Source organism: Oncorhynchus mykiss, chromosome 30, assembly GCF_057628025.1.
Source record: "Oncorhynchus mykiss isolate SJ-2025 chromosome 30, ASM5762802v1, whole genome shotgun sequence".
Taxonomy (NCBI): Eukaryota; Metazoa; Chordata; class Actinopteri; order Salmoniformes; family Salmonidae; genus Oncorhynchus; species Oncorhynchus mykiss.
The window spans coordinates 37258411-37270000 of NC_143051.1; the positions used below are offsets into that span (position 1 = coordinate 37258411).

The 11590-nt window shown below is 43.2% G+C and overlaps 1 protein-coding gene across 2 annotated transcripts in view; it reads left to right on the forward strand.

Moving 5' to 3' along the window:
* Positions 1-1751: 1751 nt before the first annotated feature.
* The window catches only part of LOC110489276 (zinc finger and BTB domain-containing protein 12), a 16181-nt gene continuing 6342 nt past the window's right edge, over positions 1752-11590 (forward strand). The window contains exons 1-5 of one of the 2 annotated variants that reach the window (XM_090228202.1): positions 1752-2109; positions 6379-6599; positions 6944-7138; positions 7379-7576; positions 8042-10545. In XM_090228202.1, the coding sequence (XP_090084328.1) occupies positions 6396-6599; positions 6944-7138; positions 7379-7576; positions 8042-8302 (858 nt within the window). In that variant the 5' untranslated portion in view covers positions 1752-2109; positions 6379-6395 and the 3' untranslated portion in view covers positions 8303-10545. Of the gene's footprint in view, positions 2110-6378; positions 6600-6943; positions 7139-7378; positions 7577-8041; positions 10546-11590 lie in introns of those variants that run through there. The other variant, XM_090228201.1, reaches the window with a different exon arrangement.

An 11590-nucleotide genomic window follows, 5' to 3' on the forward strand; every position in this document is an offset into this window, starting at 1 on the left:
GTTGAAGAGGCGCTGCTGCGCCTTCTTTACGATGCTGACTGTGTGGGTGGACCAATTCAGTTTGCCTGTGATGTGTACGCCGAGGAACTTAAAACTTACTACCCTCTCCACTACTGTCCCATCGATGTGGATAGGGGGGTGCTCCCTCTGCCGTTTCCTGAAGTCCACAATCATCTCCTTAGTTTTGTTGACGTTGAGTGTGAGGTTATTTTCCTGACACCACACTGCGAGGGCCCTCACCTTCTCCCTGTAGGCCGTCTCGTCGTTGTTGGTAATCAAGCCTACCACTGTAGTGTCGTCCGCAAACTTGATGATTGAGTTGGAGGCGTGCATGGCCACGCAGCCGTGGGTGAACAGGGAGTACAGGAGAGGGCTCAGAACGCACCCTTGTGGGGCCCCAGTGTTGAGGATCAGCGGGGTGGAGATATTGTTACCGGCGGCCCGTCAGGAAGTCCAGTACCCAGTTGCACAGGGCAGGGTCGAGACCCAGGGTCTCGAGCTTGATGACGAGTTTGGAGGGTACTATGGTGTTAAATGCTGAGCTGTAGTCGATGAACAGCATTCTCACATAGGTATTCCTCTTGTCCAGATGGGTTAGGGCAGTGTGCAGTGTGGTTGAGATTGCATCGTCTGTGGACCTATTTGGGCGGTAAGCAAATTGGAGTGGGTCTAGAGTGTCAGGTAGGGTGGCGGTGATATGACTAGTCTCTCAAAGCACTTCATGATGACGGAAGTGAGTGCTACGGGGCGGTAGTCGTTTAGCTCAGTTACCTCAGCTTTCTTGGGAACAGGAACAATCGTGGCCCTCTTGAAGCATGTGGAAACAGCATACTGGGATAAGGATTGATTGAATATGTCCGTAAACACACCAGCCAGCTGGTCTGCGCATGCTCTGAGGGCGCGGCTGGGGATGCCGTCTGGGCCTGCAGCCTTGCGAGGGTTAACACGTTTAAATGTTTTACTCACGTCAACTGCAGTGAAGGAGAGTCCGCATGTTTTGGTTGCGGGCCGTGTCAGTGGTACTGTATTGTCCTCAAAGCGGGCAAAAAAGTTATTTAGTCTGCCTGGGAGCAAGACATCCTGGTCCGTGACGGGGCTGGTTTTCTTTCTGTAATCCGTGATTGACTGTAGACCCTGCCACTCTTGTGTCTGAGCCGTTGAATTGCGACTCTACTTTGTCTCTATACTGACGCTTAGCTTGTTTGATAGCCTTGCGGAGGGAATAGCTACACTGTTTGTATTCGGTCATGTTTCCGGTCACCTTGCCCTGGTTAAAAGCAGTGGTTCGCACTTTCAGTTTCACACGAATGTCAGTTCGGTGATTAGATCCAGCACCCTTTCGGTTACTGAACCTTCACCCCAGGTCCTGAGCGATTTGGAGCAGGTTTTTAATCAAGGATCTTTCTGTACTTTGCTCCATTCATCTTTCCCTCGATCCTGACTAGTCTCTCATTCCCTGCCACTGAAAAACATCCCCACAGCATGATGCTGCCACCACAATGCTTCACAGGGATGGTATTGGCCAGGTGATGAGCAGTGCCTGGTTTCCTCCAGATGTGATACTTGGCATGCAGGCCGAAGTGTTCAATCTTTCTTTCATCAGACCAGAGAATCTTGTTTCTCATGGTCTGTCCTTTAGGTGCCTTTTGGCAAACTCCAAGCAGGCTGTCATGTGCCTTTTTACTGAGGAGTAATTGGGGTGAAAAGGGGTAAAAAAAAGAATAATAATAATTAATTTAAAAAAAAAATGACTGTCAAGCTGTTGTCAGGGGAAGTGATGGTCCACTCACGTAAAAAAATCGCTAGCTAAATGCTAAAATTCATATATTTTTTGGGGGGGGAGGGAGTGGGGCTTATGTATGCATAAAGTTAGCATTGTGGTTAAGGTTAGGTTTAATATACCATTTTAAGAAGATCATGTGTAGAAATAGGCGGGGTTTATGACTTAGTGCTTTTGGTAACTAGGGACGACCGTTGAAAACATGCTGGGGTTAGCTAGTTAAACAAAGTAAACAGCGTGTTGGCTAACATACAACGAATTCGTGCCTAGTTACTCCACAAAAAAACATATATTAAGGAGATGTAAAAATATATCTACAGTAATAGAAGGTAAGGAAACACTAAACTAGCTAATGTCGAATTTAATCCAAGGGTCTTGTGGCTAGCTAGTTGACATTGGCCTGGCTGGGGCTAGGGGGCAACAAGCTAGTTTGGTACTACTAAGTTAGCGGGGTTGGATATTCAATAACGTTGGCGAAATTTACAGCCTGCACAATTGACCTAAGCACATGCTGCTAGTGCTAGCTAGTAACGTTAGCAGTAGTATGTAGCGAGGTCGAAAAATATATAACGTTAATGGTTATCTTCAACCTAGGCTAGTAACGTTAGTAGCTTGATTGTTTACTTTGTTTTAGAGAGCCATATCATATGCCTGATTTCAGTTACACGTTGTTTGACGTGAAAACAAAGTGAACAATGACTTGACCTTCTCTGTCTAACATGACCATCAGTTCAGAATCACAGGGAATGTTGATTGTCAACACGATATATGGAAGCTGTGCTTTTACTTTTTAAAGAATAGTCAGACAACACCATGCCTCTTGTACAACCTAAGTTTCCCTTAGGTTGACCCAGGTGCTACAATATACAGGGGGGGCAAACAAGTATTTAGTCAGCCACCAATTGTGCAAGTTCTCCCACTTAAAAAGATGAGAGGCCTGTAATTTTCATCATAGGCACACTTCAACTATGACAGACAAAATGAGAAGAAAAAAAACAGAAAATCACATTGTAGGATTTTTAATGAATTTATTTGCAAATTATGGTGGAAAATAAGTATTTGGTCAATAACAAAAGTTTCTCAATACTTTGTTATATACCCTTTGTTGGCAATGACAGAGGTCAAACGTTTTCTGTAAGTCTTCAAGGTTTTCACACACTGTTGCTGGTATTTTGGCCCATTCCTCCATGCAGATCTCCTCTAGAGCAGTGATGTTTTGGGGCTGTTGCTGGGCAACACAGACTTTCAACTCCCTCCAAAGATTTTCTATGGGGTTGAGATCTGGAGACTGGCTAGGCCACTCCAGGACCTTGAAATGCTTCTTACGAAGCCACTCCTTCGTTGCCCGGGCGGTGTGTTTGGGATCATTGTCATGCTGAAAGACCCAGCCACATTTCATCTTGAATGCCCTTGCTGATGGAAGGAGGTTTTCACTCAAAATCTCACGATACATGGCCCCATTCATTCTTTCCTTTACACGGATCAGTCGTCATGGTCTCTTTGCAGAAAAACAGCCCCAAAGCATGATGTTTCCACCCCCATGCTTCACAGTAGGTATGGTGTTCTTTGGATGCAATTCAGCATTCTTTGTCCTCCAAACAGGACGAGTTGAGTTTTTACCAAAAAGTTCTATTTTGGTTTCATCTGACATTCTCCCAATCTTCTTCTGGATCATCGAAATGCTCTCTAGCAAACTTCAGACGGGCCTGGACATGTACTGGCTTAAGCAGGGGGACACGTATGGCACTGCAGGATTTGAGTACCTGGTGGCGTAGTGTGTTACTGATGGTAGGCTTTGCTACTTTGGTCCCAACTTTCTGCAGGTCATTCACTAGGTCCCCCCTTGTGGTTCTGGGATTTTTGCTCACCGTTCTTGTGATCATTTTGACCCCACGGGGTGAGATCTTGCGTGGAGCCCGAGATCGTGGGAGATTATCAGTGGTCTTGTATGTCTTCCATTTCCTAATAATTGCTCCCACAGTTGATTTCTTCAAACCAAGCTGCTTACCTGTTGCAGATTCAGTCTTCCCAGCCTGGTGCAGGTCTACAATTTTGTTTCTGGTGTCCTTTGACAGCTCTTTGGTCTTGGCCATAGTGGAGTTTGGAGGGTGACTGTTTGAGGTTGTGGACAGGTGTCTTTTATACTGATAACAAGTTCAAACAGGTGCCATTAATACAGGTAACGAGTGGAGGACAGAGGAGCCTCTTAAAGAAGAAGTTACAGGTCTGTGAGAGCCAGAAATCTTGCTTGTTTGTAGGTGACCAAATACTTATTTTCCACCATAATTTGCAAATAAATTAATTAAAAATCCTACAATGTGATTTTCTGTTTTTTTTTTCTCATTTTGTCTGTCATAGTTGAAGTGTACCTATGATGAAAATTACAGGCCTCTCTCATCTTTTTAAGTGGGAGAACTTGCACAATTGGTGGCTGACTAAATACTTGTTTGCCCCACTGTATATATCTATACACTGCTCAAAAAAATAAAGGGAACACTAAAATAACACATCCTAGATCTGAATGAATGAAATATTCTTATAAAATACTTTTTACTTTACATAGTTGAATGTGCTGACAACAAAATCACACAAATTATCAATGGAAATCAAATTTATCAACCCATGGAGGTCTGGATTTGGAGTCACACTTAAAATTAACGTGGAAAACCACACTACAGGCTGATCCAACTTTGATGTGATGTCCTTAAAACAAGTCAAAATGAGGCTCAGTAGTGTGTGTGTCCTCCTCGTGCCTGTATGACCTCCCTACAACGCCTGGGCATGCTCCTGATGAGGTGGCGGATGGTCTCCTGAGGGATCTCCTCCCAGACATGGACTAAAGTATCCACCAACTCCTGGACAGTCTGTGGTGCAACGTGGTGTTGGTGGATGGAGCGAGACATGATGTCCCAGATGTGCTCAATTGGATTCAGGTCTGGGGAACGGGTGGGCCAGTCCATAGCATCAATGCATTCCTCTTGTAGGAACTGCTGACACACTCCAGCCACATGAGGTCTAGCATTGTCTTGTATTAGGAGGAACCCAGGCCCAACCGCACCAGCATATGGTCTCACAAGGGGTCTGAGGATCTCATCTCGGTACCTAATGGCAGTCAGGCTACCTCTGGCGAGCACATGGAGGGATGTGCGGCCCCCCAAAGAAATACCACACCATGACTGACCCACCGCCAAACCGGTCATGCTGGAGGATGTTGCAGGCAGCAGAACGTTCTCCACGGCGTCTCCAGACTCTGGCATGTCTGTCACGTGCTCAGTGTGAACCTGCTTTCATCTGTGAAGAGCACAGGGCGCCAGTGGCGAATTTGCCAGTCTTGGTGTTCTCTGGCAAATGCCAAACGTCCTGCTGTAAGCACAACCCCCACCTGTGGACGTCGGGCCCTCATACCACCCTCATGGAGTCTGTTTCTGACCGTTTGAGCAGACACATGCACATTTGTGGCCTGCTGGAGGTAATTTTGCAGGGCTCTGGCAGTGCTCCTCCTGCTCCTCCTTGCACAAAGGCGGAGGTAGCGGTCCTGCTGCTGGGTTGTTGCCCTCCTACGGCCTCTTCCACGTCTCCTGATGTACTGGCCTGTCTCCTGGTAGCGCCTCCATGCTCTGGACACTACGCTGACAGACACAGCAAACATTCTTGCCACAGCTCGCATTGATGAGCCATCCTGGATGAGCTGCACTACCTGAGCCACTTGTGTGGGTTGTAGACTCCATCTCATGCTACCACTAGAGTGAAAGTACCGCCAGCATTCAAAAGTGACCAAAACATCAGCCAGGAAGCATAGGAACTGAGAAGTGGTCTATGGTCACCACCTGCAGAACCACTCCTTTATTGGGGGTGTCTTGCTAATTGCCTATAATTTCCACCTGTTGTCTATTCCATTTGCACAACAGCATGTGAAATTTATTGTCAATCAGTGTTGCTTCCTAAGTGTACAGTTTGATTTCACAGAAGTGTGATTGACTTGGAGTTACATTGTGTTGTTTAAGTGTTCCCTTTATTTTTTTGAGCAGTGTATATTGTATATGTGTATATATATGTACAGTGGGGCAAAAAAGTATTTTGTCAGCCACCAATTGTGCAAGTTCTCCCACTTAAAAGAGATATATATATATATATATATATATATATATATATATATATATATTTATACAGTACCAGTCAAACGTTTGGACACACCTACTCATTCAAGGGTTTTTATACATGTTTTACTATTTTCTACATTGTATAATAATAGTGAAACTATGAAATAACACATATGTTTTAACCAAAAAAAGTGTTCAACAGATTCTTCAAAGTAACCACCCTTTGCCTTGATGACAGCTTTGCACACTCTTGGCATTCTCTCAACCAGCTTCGTGATTAATTATCAAGGTACACTTGTTAATTGAAATGCATTCCAGGTGACTACCTCATGAAGTTGGAGAGAATGCCAAGAGTGTGCAAGAGCAAAGGGTGGCTACTTTGAAGAATAATGAAAAACCCTTGAATGAGTAGGTGTGTCCAAACCTTTGACTGGTACTGCATATTTTACATGATAATTGCATTATGTCAAAAATGTCCTCTTCATGTCTCTCATATAGGCACCACAGTAGATTAGATGGAGGTGCTGTGTTTCCGGTTGCCAGGTCACGGTGACGCCACGTTAAAGAGCATGAACTCTCTGAGGTCCAGGCAGCAGTTCTGTGACATCACCATCGTGGCCAGCGGCAGGCAGACATTCCGGGGACACAAAGTGGTCCTGGCTGCCTGCTCCCCCTTCCTCAGGGACCAATTCCTGCTTAACCCTTCCTCTGAACTGCAGGTGGATGCCAGTGAAAGCCACCTTGATACACACTATTTGGGTTATGTTTCATAAATGTTGTGTCAGCTTCAACTGATAAACTAGCCCCGGACACTTCTTGTCACATGCACCTTTCAATGATCAGACTGTTTTAATAGGCATATCTTTGGCCTGGGAAACTCAGATGTATCACGCCAGCTGTGGTTCCAGTCCTATGCCTCATTATGGTTCAGTCGAGTAGATACTATCACAAGTCTTGCAGGATATGACACTTATGGCTTACACGATTGATCATAGGAAAGGTCTCTTGAGACGTAACAGCAAAATAACTGTTTGGTATGTTTTTGTCCTATTTTGCCCTCTAGGTGTCAGTCCTTCACAGCTCCTCTGTGGTATGTGAGCTGCTCCAGTCCTGCTACACCGGTGTGCTGCAGTTCAGCCCCAAGGAGATAGTGAATTACCTGACGGCCGCTAGCTACCTGCAGATGGAGCATGTTGTGGAGAAGTGCCGGGGAGCCCTGGGCAAGTACATGCAGCCAAGGAACCCCAGCTCACCAAAGGTTAGTTACTTATTTTGGTTAGTGTTTATTGGTGTTTAGTCGTAGGCACCCTATTGAAGCATTGGTTGGAAATCACAACATAAAATGTTAACATATATTTCAGTTGTAGAAAGCAAATACGAGTCTACTATGTGATTCAACAAAGGCTGGATTTGCAGTGTTCACTGTCAGATTGTTCTACCCGTGACAACATTCAATCGGCTCGTCTTCATTATTTTTCTCTCCACCGCTCCTTTTCAGATCAAGTCAGAAGAGAGTCACTCGATGCCAGTGACAGTCAGTGGCAGCAGTCAATCCCTTATGTCGACCTCTACTGATCATTCCCCCTCAGTGCAGCCTCACAGCCCTGTACAGTCTCAGGTTGATGAACATACATTCTTGTACACTAAGACAGATATACGTCACGATGACGAACATAACACTCTGGATGAGATCAAGGTAAGTAGATTCAGGAACAAAACTTACCAGTGCATCCATCTCTGGATCTATAAATGGGTGAGAATCATGTACTCTCTACAACAGCAGAGTTACTGTATTGTATCAACATAATAGTATTATGTGTTTTTGGTATTTAAAATATTGTATTTTCAAATACGCTGCCCAAAAAAAGATACATGGTTTAGTATTTTAATGGTTATTTGTTAAAACCAAATAGTTTACCAAATTGTATTTGAGAGTATTTTCAAATACTATTTTTAAATCCCTGGGTTAAATGCATGGGAGTGTATTTGAGTCGGTGTATTTTAGTATTTCCAAATGCATTAAAATATTTGACTACTTGTCCTTTCAAATACAAAATAAATACTTAGAATGTATGTGAAAGTAATTGAGATATTTTAAATAGTATTTGAACCTAGGACATTGATTACTAGCACACTCAAATCGGTCTCAATTTTGTTCCAGGTGAGGGCAACAGAGGAGGATGAGTGCAGGGAAGATTATGACATGATCCGGATGTGCATGGAGGGTTTGGAGGAGCTGGAAGAGAGGCAAGAGGTAGAGGAGGGCGGTGAAGAAGCCACAGAGGGCCATCAGGGGGGCCAGTATCCCAATACGGACTGTGTCATAGTGGGAGGTGGCGAGGGGGACCAAAGGAATAGAAGACAGACTTTAAAGAGAACAGTTGCAATGGAGACCCACCTATCAGCCAACACAACACATTAGTCACCAGGTGACTTGCAGCCAGAACATGAGGCCATCATACCATCCCCTAACTTACCTACCCTGATGCACGCCCTGATACCCCTTCCTCATCATCTGCAACAGGAATGAGAAGTCAAATCCTTGCTGGAAGGAAAAAGGTTGGAAGAGGTCGCTCAAAAACAGAGATCTTTGCATGACAAATGTCAAACTTGATAAAGCTTAACGGAAAACTGAGAAATACAATAAAAGGTATGATCAACTGATGAAGAAAATGGAGAGACAAGATTCCCCCAAAGGAACTCTGAAGAACTTGAGTGGATTTTATTGTTTCATTGCAGAGTTAAATTAGAAGTATCAAAAAATGTGCAGTGCCAATGACAAACAAGTTGTATCAAAAATGCTCAGAGGCAACATCCTGAGAAAGTATGTCCTGGTCAAAGCCACGAACAGAGAATTTGGATTTTACGAAAACCTTAAAAAGCACTTAAAATAAAATTCAATGCAAGTTCATGTACAAATGTATAAGAAATGTGTTATAAATTAATTGTATGATATTTAATTTAACTAAAATGTATGTTTAATGACATGCTGTAAATTACATTTGTCTAATGGCTGTCTGAGAAATTAGAAGAATATATTCATTCCTGAATAGTACGATCGTAGCCATTATCAGATATTGTTTCTAGATAAATCAAAGACATTTATAATTCTGGTAAAATGGTGTTCCAATACATTTTAAAACCTCTCTGGGATATGTGGGATGCTAGCGTCCCACCTCGCCAACAGCCAGTGAAATTGCAGGGCGCCAAATTCAAACAACAGAAATCGCAGAATTACAATTCCTCAAACATACAAGTATTATACACCATTTTAAAGATAAACTTCTTGTTAATCCAGCCACGGTGTCTGATTTCTAAAATACTTTACGGTGAAAGCACACCTTGCGATTATGTTAGGTCAGCGCCTAGCCACAGAGAACCATACAGCCATTTTCCAACCAAGGAGAGGTGTCGCAAAAGACAGAAATTGCGTTAAAATGAATCACTTATCTTTGGTGATCTTCATCTGATGGCACTCCCAGGTCTCCATGTTAGACAATAAATGTTAGATGAAGTTCATATTTATGTCCAAATACCTCTTCTTTTTTTTGTTCGCGCGTTTAGTCTAGTAATCCAAAATGCACAAGGCGCGGGCACTAAGTCCAGACGAAAAGTCAAAAAAGTTTAATTACAGTTCGTAGAAACATGTCAACAATGTATATGATCAATCTTTAGGATGTTTTTATCATAAATCTTCAATAATGTTTCAATTTCTTTGTCTTTAGAAATTAAAAGGAATGGAGCTCGTACTCACGGCCGCACGCGTGACTTAGCTCATGGCATTCTGCCAGACCCCTGATTCAAACAGCTCTTATTCGCTCCCCCTTCATAGTAGAAGCCAGAAACAACGTTCTAAAGACTGTTGACATCTAGTGGAAGCCTTAGGAAGTGCAATATGACCCCATTTACACTGTATATTGGAAAGGCAATCACTTGAAAAACTACAAACCTCAGATTTCCCCTTTCCTGGTTGGATTTTTTTCAGGTTTTCGCCTGCCATAAGAGTTCTGTTATACTCACATACATAATTCAAACAGTTTTAGAAACTTTAGAGTGTTTTCTATCCAAATCTAATACTAATAATATGCATATCTTAGCTTCTGGGCATGAGTAGCAGGCAGTTTACTCTGGGCACCTTATTCATCCAAGCTACTCAATACTGCCCCCCTCTTGGCTGCATCTCTGATCAGTCTTCTCCTTGTATGAGCTGAAAGTTTAGAGGGACGGCCAGGTCTTGGAAGATTTGCAGTGGTCTGATACTCCTTCCATTTCAATATTATCGCTTGCACAGTGCTCCTTGGGATGTTTAAAGCTTGGGAAATCTTTTTGTATCCAAATCCGGCTTTAAACTTCTTCACAACAGTATCTCGGACCTGCCTGGTGTGTTCCTTGTTCTTCATGATGCTCTCTGCGATTTTAACGGACCTCTGAGACTATCACAGTGCAGGTGCATTTATACAGAGACTTGATTACACACAGGTGGATTGTATTTATCATCATTAGTCATTTAGGTCAACATTGGATCATTCAGAGATCCTCACTGAACTTCTGGAGAGAGTTTGCTGCACTGAAAGTAAAGGGGCTGAATAATTTTGCACGCCCAATTTTTCAGTTTTGGATTTGTTAAAAAAGTTTGAAATATCCAATAAATGTCGTTCCACTTCATGATTGTGTCCCACTTGTTGTTGATTCTTCACAAAAAAATACAGTTTTATATCTTTATGTTTGAAGCCTGAAATGTGGCAAAAGGTTGCAAAGTTCAAGGGGGCCGAATACTTTCGCAAGGCACTGTACATGAAGATACATACACTAAGTTGACTGCCTTTAAACAGCTTGGAAAATTCCTGAAAATGATGTCATGGCTTTAGAAGGTTCTGATAGGCTAATTGACATATTTGTAGTCAATTTGAGGTGTACCTGTGGATGTATTTTAAGGCCTACCTTCAAACTCAGTGCCTCTTTGCTTGACATCATGGGAAAATGAAAAGAAATCAGCCATAACCTCAGAAAAAAATGTGATGACATCCACAAGTCTGGTTCATCATTGGAAGCAATTTCTAAATGCCTGCAGGTACCACGTTCATCTGTACAAACAATAGTACGCAAGTATAAACACCATTGGACCACGCAGCTGTCAAACCGCTCAGGAAGGAGACGCGTTCTGTCTCCTAGAGATGAATGTACTTTGGTGCGGAAAGTGCAAATCCATCCCAGAACAGGACCTTGTGAAGATGCTGGAGGAAACGGGTACAAAAGTATCTATATCCACAGTTAAACAGGTCCTATATCAACATACCCTGAAAGACAGCTCAGCAAGGAAGAAGCCACTGCTCCAAAACCGCCATAAAAAAGCCAGACTACGGTTGGCAAATGCACATGGGTACAAAGATCGTACTTTTTGGAGAAATGTCCTCTGGTCTGATGAAACAAAAATAGAACTGTTTGGCCATAATGACCATTGTTATGTTTGGAGGAAAAAGGGGGAGGCTTGCAAGCCAAAGAACACTATCTCAACCGTGAAGCACGGGGGTGGCAGCATCATGTTGTGGGGGTGCTTTGCTGCAGGAGGGACTGGTGCACTTCACAAAATAGATGGCTTCATGAGGAAGAGAAATTATGTGAATATATTGAAGCAACATCTCAAGACATCAGTCAGGAAGTTAAAGCTTGGTCGCAAATGGGTCTTCCTAATGGACAATGACCCCAAGCA